The 27,944-nt window shown below is 38.8% G+C and overlaps 2 protein-coding genes across 2 annotated transcripts in view; both read right to left on the reverse strand.

Moving 5' to 3' along the window:
- Positions 1 to 15,066: 15,066 nt before the first annotated feature.
- mrpl33 (mitochondrial ribosomal protein L33) lies at positions 15,067 to 19,888 on the reverse strand. The gene is made up of 4 exons (XM_080849669.1): positions 19,794 to 19,888; positions 16,267 to 16,285; positions 15,940 to 16,046; positions 15,067 to 15,431 (listed from the first exon to the last, which is right to left on the reverse strand). The coding sequence occupies exons 1-4, from the start codon at positions 19,819 to 19,821 to the stop codon at positions 15,382 to 15,384; spliced, it is 204 nt and encodes a 67-aa protein (XP_080705795.1). The 5' UTR covers positions 19,822 to 19,888; the 3' UTR covers positions 15,067 to 15,381.
- A 1,918-nt stretch (positions 19,889 to 21,806) lies between these two features.
- slc4a1ap (solute carrier family 4 member 1 adaptor protein) overlaps positions 21,807 to 27,944 on the reverse strand; it is a 37,577-nt gene continuing 31,439 nt past the window's right edge. Inside the window, exon 14 of the mRNA XM_080850011.1 lies at positions 21,807 to 22,354. Coding sequence (XP_080706137.1) covers positions 22,305 to 22,354 — 50 coding nt within the window. The 3' untranslated portion in view covers positions 21,807 to 22,304. The remainder of the gene's footprint in view (positions 22,355 to 27,944) is intronic.

Consider the following 27,944-nt stretch of genomic DNA (forward strand, 5'->3'; position numbering starts at 1 on the left):
GAGATAGATATATTGGTTCACGTTCGCTCAATCACTGAACCTGATTCAATGTGTGCGCTGCTATATTGTTGTTCTGCCCGCCTTCACCTACAGCGAGATGTTTAAAAGAACACGATTGTAAAGAATATGCTATTGGTGGCATTAATGCATAAACTGTCTATTATAACAATATAGATGTGTACATGGCGAGATAACTAATTTCTACAAGGGACATGGGTTCACTACAATATATATGGACGTGGGTGCAATCAATGGTTCATAATACGTTCGGAAAGTTTGCGATTTCAAAAAAAGTCCTGTTTGATGTCTCTAATTTCAGCTGTGGCAGTGGGGAAATGTATTGACCAGTGCGCCGTAGCAATGCGTCCAATACCTGTGTGAATATTTGGCTGAGTGAAGGCTGAGATATACCAACTGCTGATGCTATAACTGTTTGAAATGATCCGATGCCAATATTTGCAATGTTGTCTGGAGTTTAACATGAATGTGATATCCGGTTGGAGGGTTCGATGTCGTCTCTGATCTGGTTCAGTAATTGAAGTATTGCGTGGCTGGTTAACCTGTACCATCTTATGATTTGTGGATTGCTTAACTGAAAAAGTGTTATACGAGTTGAAAAAAATATTTCTGTGTCTATATCTTCGCCTTGCTCTTATAACTTTCGCCATATCAACGTTTTCAGACTCAATGGAAATGCGCTTCCTGGTTAAGACGTGCTTTTATGAGGCGGAGAATTATCCCGCATATTAGAGACGTGCGCTGGTCAGGCAGTTTAGTAAATACCACGCAATACATCATTAGGCACACTTATCTTCTCTCCTCCCAAATATTTGCGCATGTTTCCACCCACCTTTTCGTGTCCTCCCCGTCCACACCCACAAAGCGTTAATAGCTGCGCCCCCTTAGTAAATACCGTTTTATGTTTACAACCGCTATTTTACGCCTGAAATGGGCGCAATCCTGTTAGTAAATCAGGCCCTGAATCCCTCCATTTTCGTTAGCCTTTGTCCGTCTTCTTGCTACCTTTACCACCACACCGTCTTCAATTCACCGCTGCTCTTATCCTTATCGTTCGTAAAAGTGTTCCTTGCCTTCCGTGTAAGTTGTCACTTTCGTACGATGTAGCCCTCAATCCAGCAGGTTAGCTGAAGAGGTGAAGCTCTTACTGTTACGGATCCCCGTATATAAAGTGGCGTGAAACTTACTGCTGGTGAAATTACTCTTTTATTTTCTTCTTTCTTCCTTATACATTCAATAAACTAGCAAACTATCACCACCGTAAGAGCTATGGCCTCATACGGGTCCATTAAATCATTAAACTTTTAACAATGTATGCATGTGCATCCGTCCGTAACTAAATCTCTAGCCGTACTGAGAAGGTCACATTCAACATATAGACAAATCTGCGATTCCCTTTTTTACCTTGTCACTTAAAAGTCCTAATTGTCTATAAGAGAGAAACTGTCATAAAACATTGATATATTCTTCAAACATTACATTATCATTTAGGCAGATATCAAACATCAATAAGGCAAATCTAAAACAGGCAATCAACCCAAAATAATAGTCCTTCTATGGGGTTATTTACACCATTTACAGAGTGTTTGTGTGTCTGTGTATGACTATTCATAGATCCCATGTGATGTCACTGTGTCTAAGCGCCGCCATCTTTGTGACCGAAAGTCTAGCGTAGCGCCATTCACAACATAGACACAGTCGGTCCAAACCCACAGAAAGTTAAAAATGCCCGGCATATGTTGTGCTGATGGATGCGACACCAGTCGCAAAAATAACCCAAATAAACAATATAAGTGTATAGCAAAAGATTTAGATCGGCGGAATAAATGGTTAGCTGCAAATTAGAAGAGACAAGTAGCAACAGCTAACTCCCGATTGTACAATCAACACTTTGTATTTTCCTGCACCACTATCCATGGAGATGTTGATTTTGTGTTCAGACCCTGGGAGTGACTGACATGTTAAGTGAAATGCAGCACGTTACTACAATCGTGAACAATTGCTGTGCCTTATCAGAGCTAAACTTTCCTGACTAAGCTATTGTGCTAATAGTTAGCATGCTGCTAGCGAACTTTACGAAAGACTTTAGCTACACCTAGCTAGCCCACATTGGCACTCTGAACCACCACTAAAATAAATCGGTTGATAACCGCTGTTTGAGTAACGTACATGTCCTGTGATGACATACATGTGTTTTGTCTCCAGATGCCATTTATTGCCACAATCGCTGTGCCTTATCAGAGCTAAACTCTCCTGACTAAGCTAGAGCGCTAATAGTTAGCGAACTGCTAACGAACTTTACTAAAGGCTGTAGCTACACCCACATTTGGCACTCTTAACCACCACTAAAATAAATCGGTTGATAATCGCTGTTTGAGTAACTTAGATGTCCTGTATTGACATACATGTGTTTTGCCTCCAGATGCCATTTATTGGTGTCGTTCATCCATCCTGCAACTGCATATTGATATGCATCTGTACTCTTGAAAGCCTTCAGGCTATCTCCGGTGTATGGGGATGGCTTGTGTACAAGATAAATGTATAAGTCGGGAAAAGACAGTTGTGGCAGACGTTTTGCAGACTTTAAGGGGCAAAATAAAGTTGACGGTAGTCAATATGGATCGCAGCCAATAATCGATGTTTTTTTTCTTCTAAATATTGCCGTCTTTCTGCCTAATTCAGATGTGCTATGTCCTTAGTCATGACTGTTCGCTAGCTAACTATGAAAGCTAACTTCCTAAACACTGGAATTAGACAATACTACTTTTAAAAAGTTTAAATTTGAAGAGCCTATCAATAGAAAACAATACCGTTAATATATATAACCGTTATTATTATTATTATTATATGATTACTATATATTATTATGTATGGCTTACAAGCTACTATTGGGTACAACAACCGTATAATACAATGGGAATACTGGTTGAGTCGGTCACAAAGATGGCGGCAGGCTTCACGGAAGTGACGTCTTTGGGACCCATGCATATGTATAATCATCATTAAACTAGACTGACTTTGTCCATTTTATTGCAAGGAGTGCAGAGTTATCACTGTATTTAAATGTGTATGTTAGCTAGGAAGGCTGGGCAATATGGAAAAATACAGCTCTGGAAAAAAATGTAAAGACCACTTCAAAATTATCAGTTTCTCTGGTCTTACAATTTATTGCTATGTGTTTGAGTAAATTGAGGAAGAAAACTTGAAAGGAATTTCTTCTGAACTCCACTCCCGGTGGATTTAGAAAAAACATTTGGCATTCATGAAAGTTTTCTTATCTGGGATTTGTTCTGAACTTCAGAAGACTTTCAGAAGGCAAAATAGCAGTCGTAAATCGGCCAGAATTTTCTCAAATGCGATTCCTTAAAAAAATCACAAGATGGCCCCATGGGTTCATGTAAGTAAATAAATAAATAAGCACTAAACTTATTTGTGTTGATATAGCTACTATAGTGGAATAGAATGGACACATCTACATCCTGCAACAGTACCTCTGCACCGGTGAAGTTAGATCTGTGTTTACTTGAACCGTGCTCGCTTTCCGCTTTGACATGACTCGTTTATGAGTTGCTTTCGTGTGGATTCGGTCTATTCCGACTGCATGCGTCACTTTGGTTGCATGCCCTTATAAGGAGTTGGCGGGGCGTGTTTGCAAATCCAGGTGCATGCACTTTCAATTTAAGAAAACTCTTCCAGCGGAGCATAGCTTAGAAAACTTGTGCTGCTTTGGTACACATTTTCAAGCGTTCATGAAATTTGGTGGAGGTCTTTTTCTTACGTTGTTTTTCCGAAGTCCGTAAGAAACATTTCAGAAGAAACTTCAGAAAATGTTCAAGAATGAGGCCCAATATTTGTATTTGAAATTTGGGAGAAATGTCAGTAGTTTGCACAATAAAACATACCGATACATAGTAAAACCAGAGATACTGATACTTTTAAAGTGGTCTCTTAATCTTTTCCAGAGCTGTCTTTGATGCACCAGTCTGCTGCACCTCAGATTACAGGATTCCAGAATTACAGTTAGATCTCTGGCGTCCTTCCCCTGGTTTACCCATGGGCATATACTATATACATACACATCACCATGAATCAGGACAATCTTGTTTTGCACTTAGATCCTTAGATGTTCTTCACACTGAAGTCTAATGGGGAAACATCTGGATCCTCTCCTCTCTCGTCCTGAAGAATCATTTGCTGAAGTATCTGGTCCAAAAGTTGCCATCGTTGTAAAATCCCTGGACAGTGTTTTAAATGGACACTTTAAATGGAAAAGCTTATTTTGATCATTTTAAACATCCCTTCCACATCCTGTTTAACAAAGGAAATGATTAAAAACAGATAAGCAGGGAAAATGTTCCTCAGCTCAGATGTAGCTGGACATAGTGAGGGACAAGAAGGGATGGTGAAAGAGGATGGAGTTTTGTATTCATCCCAAAAAAAGCCAAAGAACTAGTCTGGGAAGTCCCGCCCCTCTTCTTCCGGCCAATTTGATTTTGCCTCTGAAGTGGGTCTGGCAAACTTTGGATAGCAGTTCATTTCAAGATTTCCAGGATCCTTGGAGCCAATCACAAACTGGCTTTTGGCTACCTGGTGCGCCATTGGCGGATTTAAACTAACCACGGCTACGTAACAAAATCTACTGCACGGAGAGTTTTTAAACATTGGACATGGTGGCCGCTGAAGCACCGCAAAACTTCGATAAGGCAAGTTTTCTTTGAAAACAGAACAGAAACTTGCCCTGGAACAATTCATACAGAAAAAATATGTGTTTGCTTTAATACCGATCGTTGTATCGTTGTATAGTATCGTTGGTCTGATTGGTTAAAGGCGTGTCCAATTACGTGACTGAAGTGGACCGCTGTTGAGTAGTTTGCCAGACCAACTGAGCAAATGAAATGCAGTGAAGGGGTGGGGAATTCCCAGACAACCAAAAAACAGTAAAAGTAAGGAAATTTACAAGCCTGCATTGTAACCCTTTTGAAATACGTTTGGTCTGACCTAATGTAAATGTACTACGTATTATCATACAGGTCCTCAGAATTAAACCCTCACTTCAATTTCCTAATGTATTCTTTTATCTTTATGTTTTATTCCAATGACTTAAAAGCACCTTTAACAATTCTATTTCAAACTATATAACGACAATAATCTCAAATTCTCTCGAATTTACTATACTCACAATGCAGTCTTTTATCTGCTTTCTTCACTAGTCACGAAATTACCTTTAAAAGAATATTCAATGACAATTTCTCATTTCAATGACAATTTCTCATTTATGATTCATTGACAATTCATAACTGAACAACTGCGTGTGGTGTTTATATGTCTGTTGCTTAAGGAAATGTGTCAATATTATCTCCCAGCACCCTTGTGTTTTGTACTTTATGTGTTGAATGTATTTAACCTATTTTCAGTTTAAATGCTTAATAATAGCCTACAACTCACAATATTTCACAGAATCGTCATTCTTTGAAAATACACGTATCACTTCCACAATTTAACACACTATTCAACGACGAGATCTCACATTTGTCAACACCTTTCTTTAACATTTAACACCTTTCTTTAACATTTAACACCTTTCTTTGATTATCACGTTATTCAACAGAGATCCTCTCCTATCCGTTTTTACTATAGGCTACCATCCACTCGTAACTCAGGCCCACACACATTCTCACAATGCAAGGAGCTCCTCTCAAACCTGCAATCATTCTTTCTCGCAGAGAGCTCTTCTCCAATCTGCACATACACAACCTTTATTCTAAAGAAATATAATTATACCAACGTTTTTACTACCGTATATGCCTGTAGCGTTTGTACTCCTACTGCACATGCGTAACTCTATTGAGCATGCTGGGAAGTGGAGTCCTAAACACTATCAGCGCATAACACCATACCTTTTAATCGAAAGCACGGTGAACTCTCATCCGTAAACTTTCACTTTAGACACGATATACACAATACGTACATACCAAGACATTAGTTCAAACATACACTTCTACAAACTTCACCAAGACATTAGTATACAAACATACACTTCTACAAACTTAAAACATATTACTACCAGGCCATTCCAATGTTCCTCAACCTTAAGTCTCCTTAATTTAGAATTCTTTAATTGAGGACTAGGCTACGTCAGGATAGTCGTAATCGCTTCTGACTTCACTCAGCTGCATATATTTTAGCAAAAGTATGCCATTTCTTACCTAATTAAAGCGCGCTTGCAGCTGAACGAAAGCCAGGCGGCGAAACCACGTCTCCTGATGCTTTCTTTGTCCTTATTCAGTACCCTTCGTGTCATCAAATATATTGTAGAGAATTAAACTAGACTTAGCCTATTGCGTAGTCTTTCTAGTCGAAAAGCAGGAGTCAGGAGTCAAAGTTGAGGAGAACTGGAGCTGGTGTTTTTATTGCCACGCACACGAGACAGAAGACGAACAGGAGACAGGACTCCGGAATCCACAATCTAACTAGACAAAGACTGCATGCCTATTTTATAGTCAACAGGTATCCTGAAATATACGTGACTTGGCCTACTCCTCATATGACATTTCCCCAAGTTACCTCCAAATAAGAGAGATTCTGCAAATAGGTGGTGACGGCCTGTCTAAAGAGATGTCACAGCTGGTCCCTGGTAAGACTGTGAGCCTAGAATAAATACACTCTGCTTCACCTTCTAAGGCACACACTATCCGAGGTTATCTATATGAAAAAGGAAATGCTGGGGTTTAACTTATACGGATAATTTCAGGCCTACACCAACCATCCTGTCTGGACTCTACAACATATAGCATAATGGAGTTTATGTAATCAGATGTTTAAATGATATTTCTCTCCACTTTTACTACTACTTATTATTAGGGAATGCCTCCCAATAGCTATCACTATCAGACCACAATATAACCATAGTCTATGGGTCTCTGGATCCCGCTGTCTACCGGAGAACCCCCATATACAGTACCTTGCGTAAGTATTCACCCCCTTGGATGTTTTACCCTTTTATGGCTTTTATAAATCAGTCATGGTCAATATAAGTTGGCTTTTTGGACAAAAAAATTCACAAAATAGCTCTCTTTAATGTCAAAGTGAAAATATATTTCTACACAGTTATGTAAATCGAATAAAAATATGTAATGAAAATAAGTGCTTGCATAAGTATTCACCCCCTTTATCACCCCCTTTATATAGACTGACCTAATTCAACAGAGGTCCAGCCAATTGGTGCTAGAAGTCTCACAATTTGTGTAATGGGGGTCAGTGTGCAGTGAATGTGTCTCAAGTGATTGTAGTATAACGACACCTGTGTCTGGAAGGTCCATTCACTGGTCAGTATTCAGTAATCAGTATTACTGGCTATTGTTAAACCATTAAGACCCAAGATCACTCTAAGCAACTCAGAGAAAAGGTTGTTGAAAAGTATAGGTCAGGGGAAGGATACAAAAAAATGTCCAAGGCACTAAACATCCCCTGGAATTCTGTTAAATCCATCATCAAGAAATGGATGGATTGTGGCACATGTGTAAATCTGCCTAGATCAGGCCGTCCTCACAAACTGAGGGGCCGTTCAAGAAGGAGACTAGTAAGATAGGCCACCAATAGACCTATGACTACTCTGAAGAAGTTTCAAGCTTCAGCAGTTGAGATTGGAGAAACTCTGCATACCACCACTGTTGCCTTGGTTCTTCACCAATCTAAGCTTTATGGAAGAGAGCCACTGTTGAAAAAAAGGATCGACTACAGTTCGCCAAAAGGCATGTGGAAGTCTCCATGGTCAAGTGGAAGAAGGTTCTGTGGTTTGATGAGACCAAAGTGGAGCATTTTTTCAACAGTGGCTCTCTTCAATGAAGCTTTGATTGGTGAAGAACCAAGGCAACAGTGGTGGTATGCAGAGTCTCTCCCATACCAGCTGCTGAAGCTTGAAACTTCTTCAGAGTAGTCATAGGTGTCTTGGTGGCCTCTCTTACTAGTTTCCTTCTTGCATGGTCAATCAGTTTGTAAGGACGGCCTGATCTAGGCAGATTTACACATGTGCCATATTCCTTCCATTTCTTGATGATGGATTGAACAGAATTTCAGGGGATGTTAAGTGCCTTGGACATTTTTTTGTATCCTTCCCCTGACCTATACTTTTCAATAACCTTTTCTCTGAGTTTCTTAGGGTGATCTGTGGTCTTCATGTTGTAACAGTAGCCAGGAATACTGATTACTACTGACCAGTGAATAGACCTTCCAGACACAGGTGTCGTTATACTGCAATCACTTGAGACACATTTACTGCACACTGATCCCCATATCACTAATTGTGAGACTTCTAGCACCAATTGGCTGGACCTCTGTTGAATTAGGTCAGTCTATATAAAGGGGGTGATAAAGGGGGTGAATACTTATGCAATCACTTATTTTCATTACATATTTGTATTTAATTTACATAACTGTGTAGAAATATGTTTTCACTTTGACATTAAAGAGAGCTATTTTGTGATTTTTTTTGTCCAAAAAGCCAACTTATATTGACCATGACTGATTTATAAAAGCCATAAAAGGGTAAAACATCCAAGGGGGTGAATACTTACGCAAGGTACTGTATGCGTTGCATGCGTTGCATAGACTTGTTAGTCAGAGGTGTTCGATGCTAGGTGTCTGTGGAGTGCCAGAGGAAGTTGCCAGCTTCAGGTGGCTTAACAACGCGATCGTGACCGGGGTGATAAAAGCATGAAATTTGGCACACAGTTAGCTTTTACCCTACCAAATTATATTAGAAGGGGTGCCCAAGTGAAACTGCTCGTTTTTTCGTTTTAAGGAGATTTTTAGTTTTGACCGATATCAAGATGCGTTACCTGTGGTACGATTTTCAAAACAGTTTTTTTGCCTAGAAATGCTCACCAAATAAGTAATAAAACTGTTATTCATGCATGTTTGTGTTTTCTAGTTTGTTTTTTATGTGTATTGGTTTGAAAAAAGTAGCTAAATTAAAATAACCAGTCAAAAAGACCATGCGCGAGCTCATCCTAGTTTGTGGAATGACGTCATTTGGTACAATTTTCAAAACAGTTATGTTACCACCATTTAAAAAAAAAAGTTGCATTTGGTCTTGTATATGTATACTAGGCTACACCATGATATTAGAAGGGGTGCCCAAGTGGAACTGCTTGTTTTTCCGTTTTAAGGAGGTATTTCAAGAAATCAAGATAGGCGGTAGGCTACGATTGTCAGTGGCGCCTGCAGCCGTAGGTGTGAACCTTCTGCTACGCGAGAAGAAGAAAAAAAGAGAGACCCCCCGTTCCAAAGGTCTTAAAATGCCTCCTTCCTTCCTTCCTATCAAGAGAGCAAGGAGTGTCCCATTGGTCTTAAACCTTCAGTTCCGCTTTAGTCAGAGACCTTGAAATACGTCACATAACGGTCGTTTTTCAAGAGAGGGTCTGAGCTTCCTTGATGCCCTAATGGCGGCATTTATTACCCATAACTCTGTGCGCCATTCCCAACCGGAGCTTTTCGTTTTATTTCGAAAACAATGGCGGACATAATGGTTACGGTGGCTATGATAGCAGAGTCAGAAGACCACAAGGCTACAGACCGTAAATGTAAATATCAGCAGTAATTAAACAACTGTACTGATATTAAATGTACTAATAACATGCCATTCTCAAATTAAAGCCAGTGACATGAGTATTTTGGTGGTTATTCACGATGTATACCGACAGTTAGCATACCTAGCTAGCCTAGCTTGGTAGCATTACCATTGGTTCTGAATGGCAGTTATGCTAAGCAGCTGGCTATCCCCCCACCTGGGACTGTAGTTAGACCGACGAAGAGGCACTAAATCGGGACACTTTTCGCTTGGCGAGCGGGGGCAGATGGCAGGCTCAAGGTGCTCGTTACTAAGGGCCGGGAATACAAACCACCCGGGAATAGCCCGTTGGTGCACTTTTAATCGGACACTTTTCACTTGACTAGCGGGGGCAATTATGCTGTGATTGATTAACAAAGAATTGTCTGAATTCGTTAGGGAGGTACACGTTAGCTATGTCGATGTCAGTAGCTTATTATGATTGCTCGCTTGCTAACAACGTGCTTGCTAACACACAGCATGATGACACCACATACTGCAGTCTGACAGAGCGCGCAAGTGCGGGCAGATACGTACACACAGCGTGATGACGCCACATCCTCTCTGATTAGAGTGTCCCGAATGTTGAAAATTAACGGTCTTTTGATCTCTCGTCTCTGACTGGACATCGAGGAGTCGAGGAGTCGAGAGGGCTCTCTTAGAATCTGAACAGGGGGAGAGTCTTTTCGTCAGCCTTTTCTAACTATAGGCCACTAGACGAAGTTATCTACTTCCGGCCGTCCGCTGCTGTGGTAAATACAGACGAGCTTATTATGGCGACAGCCAGTGTTTACAGGAGCTACCATGAATGACTATTTCCGATGTACATACTAATGCCAAACGGACGTCCAGAGCCCCGAGTACTCTGTTAGAAAAGGTTTAAGTTTTACGCCTCCTCATTTATTCATAATTATGAAGGTATGTAGCTGCTATGTAGCTTTCGCTAATGGCACCCGTTAGCGTTAGCTAACTATCAGCAGTTGTGGACTTGTATGCGATCTGTAGTTTAGCCTTTTATTTTTGATCACAGACGGTTAACACAATCAAATGGCGACTGCATTTTAGCCGTGGCTTTATAGTACTAACAGTATAATGAATGCGATGTCCTGTTTATGCTTGTCTAATGTGTCAACGTGTTATGCTTGTCTAATGTGTCGACAGTGCTAGGTCTACTGTCTGCTGTTCTGAGGTGTTTCAGATTTCTAAAACATTGCTTTGTATTATGACAAATGTGATGAATAAATGAATGAGTGAATAAATGGATGGATGATGTATCTTCTTTTCCACCAGTGTCGAACAAAGACAGGTTGACGGTACTGTGAGCTTGTCACAGGTCCATGCAGAAGAATGAAAAAACCCACAGCTTTAGAGTAGGCTAATGTTCAGGGATGGGTTTGGGTATTGTTATACTGTGTAAAATATTTGTATTGTAGTAGACTTGTAGGAAGTCTTAATTCAGTGGTATCTGTTCTGCCAACTGTCCAATTGTCTCTTTGTGTATTCTACACAGATAGTGCTTTGTGATTTAGAACCTGTGGTCATGAACTCCAGTCAGTGTTCATGCAAAACTGGCAAAGTGTAATCACACTGCTGCACTGCTCTTTCAGACAGCACTTACTACTTTTTCCACACATTGCAGTTGCAATTGAAGCTAGCAGACTGTGCATATAACATACACCTCATCCCACTTTAGGGAGGTGTGCTTTGTGAGAGGAGGCGGTTCAGCACAGTCTCTGGCTGAACGCATCCTTAAAGGAACGAGTTAGACAGTTGACATGAAATGAGGTGCACACACACATAACTGTCCATTTCTAAATTAAATGAAATTAACTATTACCTTGCAATGACATTCATTTCCTAATAACAATAATCTATCATTATGATCACCATATTGCGGTCATTCAACTCAAATTTAGAAACATCGTTTACTCAAACGGGCAGATATGGAGTTTACAGCAGCCCAAGAGTACAGCAAAATCAGGAACGTAAACTACATGCCCTGTGGCCTAGTTGTTCATCCTGACGACCCTTGGCTTGGCACCTCACCAGATGACCTTGTATTCGACCCCCTGGCACAGCCACCTTTTGGCCTAGTATAGGTCAAGTGCCCCAATGTCACCAGCTATGTTGACTGCAAGTACCTTAATATGAAGGAAGGCATACGGCTCTTAAGGAAGGTCACATCTATAACTGGCAGGTGCAGGGGTTACTTATGCTAACAGGAATTACTTTGTAATTTGTGCCCAAGAAGACATGCTAGCTCAACGAATCATAGTTGACCCAGAGGTTTATTTGACAAAACTAAAATCATTTTTTGCAAACATGTTTCAATTATACTTTATGTACTCATGTATTTACAATAGGTACAATGGTTTTGTTTACAATATGCACAATAGATAATTCATTTGGCCCAAGCCTTGACCAGTGGCTTGTTCTGGTAATTTGACAGAAGGTAGGCTACTGCATAAAGTTGGTTGAAACTACCAGCAATAGTCAGAGGGATGATGGAATCAAACAATTTATTCTTTTTAATGTGCCGTATCACTCTCCACGTGTACTCTCAGCCGGGCAATTTCTTGAGTAGCTTAACCCTTTGGTGCCTGTGTTGAACATCCCGTTTTTTGCTGCTTGACGTCCACCTTTCACAAAAAGGTCTAATTCTCAAGCCTACTACACACCATCAATTAAATAAACATATCATTTTAATTAGAAGAATCAGCTCTATTAAATTAGGTAAAATATATCTGGTAATTTTGATGAAGTAATGAGTAGTGTTTGAAAATCCTCTCCAAATATTTGTCATAAAATCGGGGAAAAAAATCACTTATCTGACTTTAAAATACATTTTCAGAATATTTGTCTTCAAGATAGATAAAAATGTAGAGTGAAAAAATGAAAAAAAATTAGTCTTTTTCGTTGAGTTTAGACTATTGTACCCTTTTAAAAAAATCATGGTTTTGGTGATCGACCTTTCCTGCCTTTTGAAGCAGGACTTGAAGGCACAATTTATTTGACGAGTTTAGCTTGGGACAATTTAACTCAACGATTGTTTATCTTAGCGCACGTCGCCAGACCGGCTTTGCCTGTTCTCATTTAGCGAGCTACAGCCGCAGAAAAAATTAAGAGACCACTTAAAAATTATCAGTTTCTCTGGTCTTACTATTTATTGGTATGAGTAAAAGTAAATTTACCATTTTAGTTTTATTCTATAAATTACTGACAACATTTCTACCAAATTTCAAATAAAAATATTGTCATTTAGAGCATTTATTTGCAGAAAAATGACAATTGGTAAAAATAGCAAAATAAATGGAATGTTTTCAGATCCCGAATAATGCAAAGAAAACAAGTTCATATAGATTCTTAAACTACACAATACTAATGCTTTAACTTAGGAAGAGATCAGAAATCAATAACTGGAAATACCGCATCTTTTTTGTTATTTTGACCAATTGTCATTTTTCTGCAAATAATGCTCTAAATGATAGTATTTTTATTTGAAAATCAGTAGAAATGTTGTCAGCAGTTTATAGAATGAAACAAACTCAAACACATACCAATAAATTGTAAAAAAAGAATAACTGATAATTTTTTAAAAGTGGTCTCTTAATTTTTTCTGCGGCTGTATATTATCTCATGTCGTGAGCTCAATGAATTATCTTAGTTTCAGTTGCACGCCCAGGGCCCTGTTCGGCGTACAACTGAAGCTAAGATATTTAATTTAGCTCGTGACATGAGATAATCTAGCTTGCTAAATGAGAACAGGCCAAGCCGGTCTGGCGACGGGCGTTAATTTATTTTAACCTCAAGTTAATTTGTCCCAGGCTAAAATCATCAGCTAAATTGCGCGTGCACATCCTGCTTCAAAAGGCAGGAAAGGTCGATCACCAAAACCATGATTTTTTTTAACAGTACATTAGTCTAAACTCAAAGAAAAAGACTCATTTTTATAGGCTGTCTAAGACGTGATATCTTTTCCTTGGTCAAATATGTGACTTTGGTGTCACGGTTAGAGCTCATGGTTTGCATGCAACAGATTGCTGGTTTGATCCCCCTCGCCTCCTCCTTACTATTTGTAGTTTTACATCTCCTTGTAAATCGCTTTGAATAAAACCATCTGCTAAATGACTAAATGTAAATGTATTAATAAGAAATTCAATAAATTGAAGCAATGAAAATATATTGAGTGTATTTCTCTCTTCTTATCATGCATCCACCTTAATCATTTTCTACAAAAATGATTTGCTATGGTGTAGTAGACAGAGTACTTCATTCACTACTGCACAAAAACGTTTGCAAAATTAGACGTTTGCAATGATGTAAGTTGCATTTGTTGATGACGTATGGTTAATAACATCGTCATTGTAGAAGGGACATGATCAAATAATTTTTTTTTAGGTAGGTAAAACAACTTTCGCCGATATCTCCGTAAGGGAGATGGGTTATGTGCTCAAATTTCCTGGGATCAAAGACGTTATGCATCCACTCGCAAAAAAGCGCAAGACATTCAATGTTCGTTTGTGGTGTTTGCAATGAATGACTCAAGAAGGTCTTGCAAATTAATTATTCCTTGTCGGCTGAATCGGTAGCGCTCAGGAACTGCAGGATTCCTCCTTTTGCCGGGGGGTGTGGCAAACTAAATCCAGGTACTCTTATTTTAGCCTGCCCTGGAGCAGGTTAGTGCTAAGAGATATGTTACTATGGTAATTACCAGAAATTGCTTCGCCGAACCCGATAAAGGGGCGTTGTCTTTTTTTAGCCTGGAATCTAGCTCGCTTAACCGCTTAGCGAGCGTCGCCGAACAGTACCCTGGTGTACAAACCAACACACATATGCATTTGCTCTGAAAAGTCCATTGGTTTTTACAGGCTCTTTAAGGAGTCATGAGGTTCCATTATTATGGTGAAGGGGTGAAAGAAGGGGTGCTTCTAATTACAACTATAGATTAGCTCTTGACCACAGATAGTATCATAGGTATTTGTTAAACTTCTATCGCCTTATTATAAATCCTGCTTTGATTCAGCCTCATTTACTTGGGTGTACATAATACAGATGGCATTGAACTAAACAATTTTTATTGTAAAATATCCAAATATTTAGACTATGATGATGTAAACATTCCATGATTTTGGAACCTTTCAATTATAATTTGTGTATAATTGGTCATCTGCCTTAATCTGGAACACAAAACTACAGGGTTGGAATACTTGAGCAAGTATTATTTAATCACCTGGCTTTGGAAATAACATACTAGAGCATAATACAATTCCAATACGATTATGAAATTGGTGATGACATTCTGGGGGGTTCAATACTTTTGCAAGCCACTGTAAATGCTGAAGCATTTGCTAAGCCAGTGAGGTAATTTACAGTTGCATAGTGCCCTTCGCAATATTAAACTTCTAATAAACACTCAAATAAGTCACTCAAATGAACAAAAATTACACTTTTACAAAAGCTTTATGTATTCAAAGAACATTTCAAAGAGTCAATGCTTTTGACCATAACTGTTCAACTTGTTCAACAAAAAACTAAAGTTTCAAATCAGATTGAAATGGAGATGAAAATTCTACCATACACATGATCATTGACAAGAAGAAATTAAAAGGAAGATCAATACAATGCATTCACACTACATTCAGCAACCATCCATATCATGTTATCATACATAGTTATACAAACAGCATAAATCCTGACGGAAACGGTTCTATTGCAAACTTCCATACTGCAGACGCTCTTTAGGTCCTCAATCATCTTTACAGGGATCGGATCTTCTTCTTTTCAAAGAAAAGTACGTGCTTATTGACTGTAGGAGAAAATGAGAGTTTTGGTCAGCATGTAGGATAAAATATCACAAAACATCACACTGCACATTCCAATTTTGGTTTCAATGCACTGATATACTTAATTTAGAGTCGCTATTGGTGAAACGACAAAGCATCTTGAACCCCTTCATGGCCTCAGAGTCATGTTATAAGCGAAGTCTTCTAATTCCTATAACTAAAGCTATAGGTTTCTGCCATTTGTCTTAGTATGTTAACATCACCAACCAACCCATTCAGTGCCAGAACAGAATTGAACGTCACACTTTGAAGCATCAAATCATTACCCTAGGTATTGTGTGTTAGTTTGTTTCTCTGGTCCAATGTCAACAATGTGGCTTTAAACACACTCCAAAATTGAGGTACCAAAACATGGGGATGTGGGAGGTATTCCATTGCGTACAAGGGCACCTCAAGGGACATGAAATATCAGCATAGCAAATGTCTTCAATGTGGAATATTAGCCTATGCTGTATTATGATTAATGCTCACCAATGGGGTCATGTTTGCGCAAGACCATTCTTTCCCGCAGTCGACCTCTTTTAGCATTGATAGAGAAACCTGTCCCAGCGGCACTCATCATCTGCACCAGAATGGTCCTGAAAGAGTAAAAACCAGTTCATCTCATCTCATTTAACTCTAAAGCTTCCAAACCATTGGTAAACCTACTGGTAACATTAACAAACATTAGCATACTGTAAGTTTTAATAGATTAGTTCATTGTGCTTGGTTTAAGGGGGTCCAGGCTCTGTAAAGCACCTTGAGACAATTTTATTGTTTTGGCGCTATATAAATAAAATTGAATTGAATTGAACTTACTTTGATTTGCTTTTAGCCACTGTAAAGTTAGAGGAGAAAAAAAATGTTACATTGTACAAATGACAAAACACAATTACACTGTAAAATGTGACGCTGACAAATGCATGTTGATTCCTGCAGTTGAAATGTGTCCACCATCAAGATTTTGAGTCTATACATGTCAAAACTATGGCTGTAAAAGTTAATGAGAATCTGTTTTAAGGCCACAATTGTTTTTACACTGTTGATGCATGTTCTGATAACCTGTTGCTAGTTCAAAAATCCCCTCGCATTAAGTCAGATGATAACTAGCAAGCAACTATGGATAGAGAAAAGGGTATTTTGAATGACAAAGCCCTGTCAGATGGGTCTATTGACACCAATATTATTTGAAGTTAATGTCCAATTTAGCCCCCACTGGAGTACAACTTGGTAAAAACTATTGCCTAGCTAAGCTATATTTGCCCGAAGGTTCTTGATGTGTACTTTGTGTATCCCATGGTGCATGCAGTCACGTCACAGCAACCACTTTTTTCCACCACTGACAGGCTCAGATACACATACGCGTTTTTGTAAAAACGGGACGTGAGCAAATGCATTGATTCCTATGGTACGGCGCGTTTAAAGCGTGCGCCCCTTCTCCACCACGCGTTGCGTCTTTGAACCGTTTTTTAGGTGCGCTTAAAAGTTGAACTATTCTCAACTTTCCAGCGCAAGGCAGGGAAGCGCACCGCTTCTGTTTTGGCCGCCGCACTTTGCCAAGGCGTTACTGAAGCGTTTCTGCCTGAAAAAAGACGCGTATGTGTATCTGAGCCCTAATTTAATCCTCCTTCCCGTCCTGCCGCAACTTGAACCACTCATGTAGTAGACCAGGGGTCTTTAATGTTTTTCAGGCCAGGGACCCCCAAACTGATGGCGAGATGAGCAGGGACCCCCTACTATATCAATTGCCTAAAATTTTGTTTATAATATACTGGGCCTAGTGCCAAATAAACATAGCTACCCTGTTATTGTGTATTCAATACTAAGCTATTCAAATAATACAAAGGTTAATATATTCATTAACATTTGTATGTTTTAACATTGAATTTAACCTAACATTTTTGAACAACGAATTTAACTTAACATTTTTTAACATTGAATTTAATTCAACATTTAACAACATGAAAGGTACAGGGTGGCCGGGCCACTGCTATTTATTAACATACATCTTGCAAACAACTCTGAGCTAACAATATATAACAACTTATTTTTCAGTTACAATTAACGTTTTTTGACCTTGTACAGTGTCTATTTCTCTTTATTACAGTGCATGAAATGCCCTGTATTGTTATTCCTAGGCTTCTTCTTCTTCTTCTTATTCTTGTTACCTTTTTCTGCGATTAATTCAGCCCGAACCGCTTAACGTAGAAACTTCATTCAAACTTTGTCGCGTAGGTCTTGTAAAGGACACTTATGCTATGTATTTTTCACTTTTCTAAACTTTATACTTTTTAAAATATTAAATAAAAACGAATCGAAATTTTCCCATTGACTTACATTGGGCCATTATGACATCATAATAGGGTCTTTAAACTGGCTTGCACCTGTGCTTCACTGACAGCTGCGCCAAATCAAAGGAACCTCTTCTCTGTCTCTCTTCTTCACTCCATTTTTATCTCCTTTTTTCAATATTTTCACCCTCTTTTTCTCTTTCACTCTTCTTTCCTTCTTCCACTCATCTTTCCTTCTTCCACTCTTCTTTACTTCTTTCACTTTTCTTTCCTTTCTTCACTCTCCTTTCTTCTTTCCTTCTTTCACTCTTCTTTCCTTCTTCAACTATTATTTCCTTCTTTCACTCTTCTTTCCTTTCTTCACTCTTCTTTCTTTTCTTCTTCCACTCTTCTTTCCTTTCTTCACTCTTCTTTCTTTTCTTCTTTCCTTCTTTCACTCTACTTTCCTTCATCCTCTCTTCTCTCCTTTCTTCCACTCTTCTTTCCTTCTTTCACTCTTCTTTCTTTTCTTCTTCCTTTCCTAACTTTTGCATTTCATGCACTGGTATTTCCTTCAGGAAATGCATTTTCTAGTTTATTTTTTTAAAAATCTAAGTAAAAAAATGTCAAACTAACAATTTATAGGTACAAACAAGACCAGCTATGGAGTTTGGTCCGCCATCTTTTATTTCGTTACTTCGTGCTATTAAGACTTGAGCAGAAAGGCGATCTGATTGGCTAGTGCCTGTGCTGTCGTATTTGCATGAAAGGTGCTGTGAGTGAACCGGTGCCCAGCTTGAGAGAGCTCCTGTGGGTAGCTGAATGTGTCGATTGGACTGAAAGATAACGTCTTCTGGATCAATTTATACGTTCGCTACAATATTTTGGATTTATGTTAATGTAAATTTAAAGGGAATAAATACAATTCTGATTCGGAAGACATTTAAATTTGGGGGAAAAAAAATTGGTTGAATTTTTTTTTTTTTAGAAATATAAAAAATTATTGTCTTATCAACCAAAGATTTCGCGACCCCCCTGCAGTACCTCCGCGGACCCCCTGTTGAAGACCCCTGTAGACAATAATTGCTATTAATATATCAAAAAATTACCTTTTTTCTCCTATGCAAAACACATAAGTAAAAGCTGGTGTTGTTGTACAACTTCATTTCGACACAATGCTTCTTCACACATCTTTTCTTGCAGTTAAAAAGGATTTAAATCTTTCATAAAGCCACGCTCTCTGTTAGGCAAGTTCGACGCCAAATGAATTTGACTAGTGCAGTGCCCGTAGGAATTATGCATCATTCACGTCGCGCGGGTCCGCCCCTCTTTCTCTGAATTACTACACACTACCCATAGTGCCTACGGCAAACGATAAAATACAAATATCTCGCGAACTATGAATTCAGAAATCTTCAAAATCAAGGAAGCACAGGTTCATGACATGCGTAAACTACATGCGAAATCTCATAACTAACGTCAGGGAGATACGCCCTAGACAGACTGACTGACAGACACACAGAGATTTCTGGATTTATAGATAGATGCTATATTGGTCTTTCCTAGGGCACTAAATTGGTCAGGGCTAGTTCGGTTTGTTACACATTTGTTATAGGTGCAATACAACGTGACATTTACATGGTTGTTAGTCAGTATGACAATTAATGAAAACTGAGACAATTAACGTGTACGTCGATAAGTGTATAACGCTAACTCAAATCCCAACAAGGTGGATACATTTTTCAGATCTGGAATCAACAGCTAGCACATCATTTAACCGTTAGTCAAGGTGTTGGTCTTGTTTTTTCTATCAGTGGTAACATCATTGTTGAATAAGTGTTGAACACCAAAAACATGTCATGCATGTCATGCCACAGACTGTAAAAAGATATAAAACTTGTTCAAGGTGTTCTCAGCTAACACATTCGCTAATATGAGCTAACTATCTGGTTGACAAAGTCCTTTCAACTAAGGGGGCTTTACCTAGCATTGCATGTCTTGAAAGCTTCAGGTATCCACATGTTTACAAATTCACATGCAACATATCAATTTATGAATTAAAGCCGGTGAACTCACAGTTAACAGTTGTCAGAAACATTGTCATTCATTGCTTGGAGACAGCCAACATTAGCGCTTAGGTCAGAGTGAGTACACCGTTCCACGAGCAACCAATGTCAAATTATATGCCTCAGCTTCCGGCTACACCAAAAAATAAAAAATAATACACCAAAATAAAAGCCATCATTCCGTTTTAGAACTGAAGAAAGATCCGATAGGTTGATTGCATAACTATGAAGAAAACAGACAGACTAACTCAGGGAAAACAGGGAACAATCACAAAATAAACAAGCAAAAGTGCATTGTGTGAAATTAAAAGAAACATCTTTAATGAAACAAAAGATTGTGTCTCAATAAAATTGGTTGCGGGATATGTCCAGAACATCCTTAATATAAATACAAATACAAATTAATTGACTGTCACTATAAGGATTGCTAATATACGTCATGAAACGCATAGAATTGTGGGTACGTTTGGCCAGGTCGCAGCTTGCTGCTTGAAAACAATTGAAGTCCAAGCAGCAAGTAGCGAACTGGTCTAGTACGTATTGAACATACAGTAGCTGTAAGCGGTCATTTAGCGGCTTCAAGCACTTCAAAATCACACCAAATGCAGCGAGAGAAATTAAACATTGTCGGGCCATACAGACTAAAATTAAATAAAGACGCAAAGACAAGGTATATCGAAAAACTCAAAGGAGTCAATCCCTATGAGCACAGCGACTGGTCCGGGGACATCAACCTGTTGCCCAATTTCCAGCATCCATATATCTATGAGAGTACATGTCTATGCTCGCGCCGACTTGTTTGTGCCGCGGATTCCCAAAATGCGTTGCGTTCATGACGTCACATTAGCAATCTCTATACTTTAAACAGGCAAAAATGCACTATTATCAATGGGAAGTCATTGTGACACACACATGTAATTAAATCTAAGTAACCATCATGTTTGTCAGAATATTTTTCATCTGGGGTTGTCGAAGCCTGTTTTTCTACTGACATTCATAGTTTGAAAACAGACTTTATCTTACATTCATTATAACATGTCAGTAAGTTTGAAGCTGATTTAATTTACTAGCGTATGCACAAATATTTTAAATGTAATGCACTGGATGTCCATTATTGCCAGCTAGCATACCTTGGTCCATTTTTGTAGTATGGACCACTAAAATGTCTGGCTATGCCTACATTTAGTAAGTGATGTATTAGATTTAAGATTTTTCCTTTTTTTTCACTCTGAACTTATGCGCCTGTTTAAGATAAAAAAAAATGATGACTTGTTCCTTAGTGGCTAAACAATAGGTTAAAGACCTAATGGTCGAATGGTTTAAACACACAAGCTTATAACATGGATTTTGTTACCATAGAGGGTGTCCCTCCATCCAGGTGCACCTCTAATGAAGAAGTGCCCCTCCAGTTGAAACAATGTGATGCCCCTGTTATCCCTACATGTATGAGAATGTGATGTCCCTGTTATCCCTACATGTATGAGAATGTGATGCCCCCGTTATCCCTACTTGTATGAGAATGTGATGCCCCTGTTATTCCTACATGTATGAGAATGTGATGCCCCTGTTATCCCTACATGTATGACAATGTGGGGAAGTTTCCTCATGACCTGGCTGTGGCTCCATGCCTTATTTTTTCTTTATTTTTGAACCTGTGCAAATGCAAGCCGTTGTTGAAAGGAACTGCAACCGGCCCAGCACCGGCACCAGCACGGCCATGGTGGCAGAGAAGGATAAGAGGTGCAGCTGCTGATTCAGTCGTCACTTCAGGGGAGATTGCACCCTTCTGGGGAAAAGAACTGTACGTACGCTGTTCAAACACAGATGTCCTGTTTAGGGATAGACTTTATTAAAGCTATGTTTTGTATGAGCATTTTTACTGGAACAGAAACCCTAGGGTTAAGGCAAGGGACATGCCACAATATCAATGCATGGGCTGAAAAGGTTACTTGTAAACAGGTGATTTAGGAATGAAAGATAGGTGGAAAGACTGGCAGATCAAAGAAGAAATCAGGCAACAAAGAACAAAAAAAGGAAAGCAATGGCTGACTTTCATTTATTTATCAAAAGAGACACTGCATTAACCCTCAAAGATGTATTACATGTTAGAGGCAGTTGTGGAGATTTACAATGGGACATACGGATACCTTCCCTGCTTTTCTCTGACCAAGTCAAAACACATTAGCACAGACACAGGACAAGGAGTTAGACAAAATAACTTTAAAAAAAAACAGTGGCAGTCAGAGGCCTCTTTCCACACATTCCTATATTCTGTCAAACAACTAGGAAGACCTTTACCACCATGAAAATTAAATGAATACAGTGGTTTGACAAAATACAGAGAACAGTTATACAGAGGCTTTGAGTGAACTGCATCCAGAAAGGTGAACCTTCTCTCTTGGTGTAAGAGAGGCTTACAGAGAAACACAGAGCAGGAGGAGGAAGATGGACTAAAGCCTGGTAGGTTTGACTGAAGATAATTTGGTAACTCAGTATTTGACAATCTTCAGAGCCAATATCCTCAGTAGCCGTACTTATCATTGAGATGGGTCTTGCCATCCCCAGACTGATCTGTACACAGAAAACATAGAAGATAAGGAGAGAAAGTTATCTACCAGATTATTTGAATGTTGAGATTCACCAGGTCCTTACTGTAAGGCACAAACAAAGAGGCAAAGTAAACTATGTCTAGTCAATTTTATGTATCTATAACGTTGTATAGAGCTTACATACAGTATTGTGTAAAAACTTTAGGCATTTGTGAAGAAAATTTTGTAATGTAAAGACGCTTTCAAAAATAATGGCAGATAGTTTTCAATTTTCAAATAACAACATGCAGTAAACAAAAACACAAACAAAATCAAATCAATATTAAGTGCAACCTTCCTTTATCTTCAAAACCATCAATTTGCCTATAGTTACACTTGTAGTTTTTTTGTAGGTACTTGGCAAGAATCGCAGAAAATAAGTATTTGAACCCCTACCAAACAGAATTCTGGCTCCCACAGACCAGTTATGGGCCCATGAGGCACATAGATTAGTCCTCATTAGGCCTAACAAGGTACACCTGATCTCAACTGGTGACACGTGTATAAAAGAAACCTGTCCAAAGAATCATACTTCACACCTTCAACCTCACCACCATGGGCAAGACCAAACAGTTGTCCAAGGATGTCCGAGATAAGATTGGGCTGGAATGGGATACAAAACCATCGGCAAGCAGCTTGGTGAGAAGCAGACAATTGTTGGTGTGATTATTCGCAAATGGAAGCAACACCAAACAACTGTCAATCGCTCTCGGTCTGGGGCTCCATGCAAGATATCCCCTTGTGCGGTATCGGTGAGCATCCGAAAGATGTAGAATAATCCCAGAACTACACAGGGGGAGCTTGTGAATGATCTCAAGGCAGCTGGGACCACAGTCACCAAGAAAACCATTAGCAACACACTACGCCGCGATGGTTTGAAATTATGCAGCACTCGCAAGGTCCCCCTGCTCAAGAAAGCACATGAACAGGGCCGTCTGAAGTTTGCCAATGGACACTTGAATGATTCTAAGGAGGATTGGGAGAACATGATGTGGTCAGATGAGACCAAAATCAAGCTCTTTGGCATCAACTCGACTCGTTGCATTTGGAGTGGAAAGAATGCTGAATATGACCACAAGAACACCATCCCCAACGTCAAGCATGGAGGTGGAAACATAATGCTTTGGGGCTGTTTCTCTGCCAAGGGTACAGGACGACTCAACCGCATCGAGGGGACTATAGATGGGGCCATGTACCATGGAATCTTGGGCGAGAACCTCTTTCCCTCAGCCAGGACAATGAAAAGTGGCTCTCTTCCATAAAGCTTTGATTGGTAAAGAACCCAGGCAACAGTGGTTGTATGCAGTTTCTCCCATCTCAACTGCTGAAGCTTGAAACTCCTTCAGAGTAGTCAGAGGTCTATTGGTGGCCTCTCTTACTAGTCTCCTTCTTGCACGGTCACTCAGTTTATGAGGACGGCCTGATCTAAGCAGATTTACACATGTGCCACAATCCATTCATTTCTTGATGATGGATTTAACAGAATTCCAGGGGCTGTTTAGTGCCTTGGACATTTTTTTGTATCCTTCCCCTGACTTATACTTTTCAACAACCTTTTCTCTGAGTTGCTTAGAGTGATCTTGGGTCTTAATGGTTTAACAATAGCCAGGAATACTGATTACTGAATACTGATCAGTGAATGGACCTTCCAGACACAGGTGTCGTTATACTACAATCACTTGAGACACATTCACTGCACACTGATCCCATTTCACTAATTGTGAGACTTCTAGCACCAATTGGCTGGTCCTCTGTTGAATTAGGTCAGTCTATATAAAGGGGGTGAATACTTATGCAATCACTTATTTTCATTACATATTTTTATTTAATTTACATAACTGTGTAGAAATCTGTTTTCACTTTGACATTAAAGAGGGCTTTTTTTGTGATTGTTTTGGTCCAAAAAGCTAATTTATATTGACCATGACTGATTTTTAAAAGCAATAAAAGGGTAAAACATCCAAGGGGGTGAATACTTATGCAAGGTACTGTATATAGGTGTGGCCATAAGGCCATGAACACACTCTGCCTGCAAACTTTCCTGGAAGCACATCTCCTTGTTTCATTCAACTGAATATATCAACATTGAAGTAAGTAAATTCCATGAAATATTTTTTGGGATGATTGTTAGAATATGTACTTCATGTAAATACTAAGTTATTGTGGAATTAATGCATCACATTAGATTTTCAGCTTGTTATGTCATTGTTGTAATTTTACAACGTTGGGTTAAAATGGTAGCTAAAATAGCATGTGCACCTTGCACACTACATGGAGACATTCCACTTCTCGAATGTTCAGATACAGGATAAATACTTACAGAAATATAATGTATTTGATGATTCACACTTTACAAATGGGTTATTTGTTATAATTTTAAGTTTAGACCAGATTGGAATTAATCTAAATGGGTTACCCAATGGTAACCCAATGTTATTTTTATGTTAGCAGTGAGATGTAGTCAACAGTTTTTTTTTATCTGGACTTTGTTTGTTTACCCAAATATCTCCTTGTTACACAAGGGACAGGTGTGAATGTTTTGGAATGGGGGGGGGGGGGGGGTTGTATTCTCCTTTTGTTAATGTAAGTAGAGAGCACATTAGGCTAGCCAGACAGTATTGTGTGCCATCAGTGGAATGTATTGCCTGAATAGGATTAATTTGCATTGGAATTAGTTATACTTGAACATTCTCTAACAATTATTTCCATTTCAGAATGACACCAGCAAGGAGAGCTTTCTTTATTGTCCACGATGTCATTGATGCTGTCCAAAATGGAGAGAGCAGGGACATGGTCGCATCTATACACACATCTATACGTAGGTCTCACCACTGCGGTCAAGTCAGCCGACACTCACGATTTCTTGGTCAAGCCAGCCGACACTCCAGACGACATTCGCGTTTAGTTTCTTTCTAATGCATCCGTATTCTAAAAATTACGGTAATTGCATGTACACAAAGTACTAGTCCAGTCTGACAGAAGTTTCTCTGCTTGCTTACTTCCTTGATTCTGATCATTTCCATGTTTGAGTTACTGTTAAAATGAATTAATACATTATTCCCAACTATGTATGGTACAGTTGAGTTCACCACCACCCTGACTTCACACACACTGAATATCAAACATGTTTTTACTGTACAAAATTGGAGAAATTATTCTCTGAACATCGTATTTACACCCTAAAAAGGCATTTTTCCCAACTTTGAGATACTGTAAAAATTAAATACTCTATTATTCCCGACTATGACTGGCACACTTGTGTTCAACACCACCCTGACTATACACACCACTGAATATCAGACATTTTAACTGTACAAAATTGGAGAAATTCATCTCTAAACATCGTATATTCCACATTGAGAAGATATATTTTCCATATTGGAATTACTGTAAAAATGAAAAACTCAATTATTCCCGACTATGACTGGTACACTTGTGTTCACCACCACCCTGACTACACACACACTGAATATCAGACATTTTTACTGTACAAAATTGGAGAAATTAATCTCTAAACATCGTATTTACACCCTAAAAAGGCATTTTTCCCAACTTTGAGAAACTGTAAAAATGAAATACTCAATTATTCCCGACTATGACTTGTACACTTGTGTTTACCACCACCAGACATTTTTACTGTACAAAATTGGAGAAATTTATCTCTAAAGATCCCATATTCCACATTGAGAAGATATATTTTCCATATTTGAGTTACTGTTAAAAGGCATTTTTCCCAACTTTGAGATACTGTAAATATGGAATACTCAATTATTCCCGACTATGACTGGTACGCTTGTGTTCACCACCACCCTGACAACACACACACTGAATATCAGACATTTTTACTGTACAATATTGGAGAAATTCATCTCTAAAGATTGTATATTCCACATTGAGAAGATACATTTTCCATATTTGAGTTACTGTAAAAATGAAAACCTCAATTATTCCCAACTATGACTGGTACACTTGACTACACAAACACTGAATATCAAAAACTTTTACTGTACAAAATTGGAGAAATTCAACTTTAAATATCGCATATTCCACATTGAGAAGATATATTTTCAATATTGGAGATACTGTCAAAATGAAAAACTCAATTATTCCCGACTATGACTTGTACATTTGTGTTCATCACCACCCAGACTAGACACACACTGAATATCAGACGTTTTTACTGTACAAAATTGGAGAAATTCATCTCTAAAGATCGCATATTCAACATTGAGAAGATATTTTCCATATTTGAGTTACTGTTAAAATGAAAAACTCAATTATTCCCGACTATGACTGGTACATGTGTGTTAACCACCACCCTGACTACACACACACTGAATATAAAAAAAAAAAAAATGGAAAATATATCTTCTCAATGTGGAATATGGGATTTTTAGAGATGAATTTCTCCAATTTTGTACAGTAAAAATGTGTGATATTCAGTGTTTGTATAGTCAGGGTGGTGGTGAACACAAGTGTACCAGTCATAGTCGGGAATAATTGAGTATTTTATTTTTACAGTATCTCAAAGTTGGGAAAAATGCCCTTTTAGGGTGTAAATACGATGTTTAGAGATGAATTTCTCCAATTTTGTACAGTAAAAATGTCTGATATTCAGTCTTTGTATAGTCAGGGTGGTGGTGAACACAAGTGTATCAGTCATAGTCGGGAATAATTGAGTATTTCATTTTTACAATATATCAAAGTTGGGAAAAATGCCTTTTTAGGGTATAAATACGATGTTTAGAGATGAATTTCTCCAATTTTGTACAGTAAAAATGTCTGATATTCAGTGTGTGTGAAGTCAGGGTGGTGGTGAACTCAACTGTACCATAGATAGTTGGGAATAATTTATTTATTTATTTTTTACAGTATCTCAAACATGAAAATGATCAAAAATCAAGGAACAAGGCAGCATATCTTCTGTCAGACTGGACTAGTACTTCGTGTACATGCAATTACCGTAATTTTTAGAATACGGGTGCATTAGAAAGAAAGGAAAAGCGAGTGTCGGCTGGAGTGTCGGCTGGCTAGACCAAGAAATCGCGAGTGTCGGCTGACTTGACCGCAGTGTCTCACCTATACGTAGGTCTATACCATGGGTCGGGAACCTATGGCTCGCGAGCCACCACTGGCTCTTTTGCTGACGGCCGGGGCTCTCGGACGAAATGGGTTGGAGAAAAATACGGAGAAAAATAATCAAGTGTAATCAAGGGATCAGCCTAGGCCTAGTAGAAGGCTTAAATAACAGTCAATACTAGTTATATTAAAATGACATGGCTTCGTGGCAAATACGTAGGTCTATCTGAGTTATTCAATTGAACTTTCCACCTCACTTGACTCCGTAAACATAGCCTGCAAAATATTGTTACATTAACGGCTGTTTGCCATGCCAATATCTAACAAAATCACAGATTTCCCTACATTTCCGTCAACGAGAAAACTTCCATTGTTAAAGTTGATAGGCTAGAGAAAAATATCGAAAAGGAAAAAAACGTATTGTGCATCCCTGGTCTTTCTATCAGCGATTTCGAAATAGAGGTTGCCGACCTGACCTCGTCTGGCATCTGGGT

This window comes from Sprattus sprattus, assembly GCF_963457725.1.
Source record: "Sprattus sprattus genome assembly, chromosome: 13".
In the NCBI taxonomy this organism is placed as follows: Eukaryota; Metazoa; Chordata; class Actinopteri; order Clupeiformes; family Clupeidae; genus Sprattus; species Sprattus sprattus.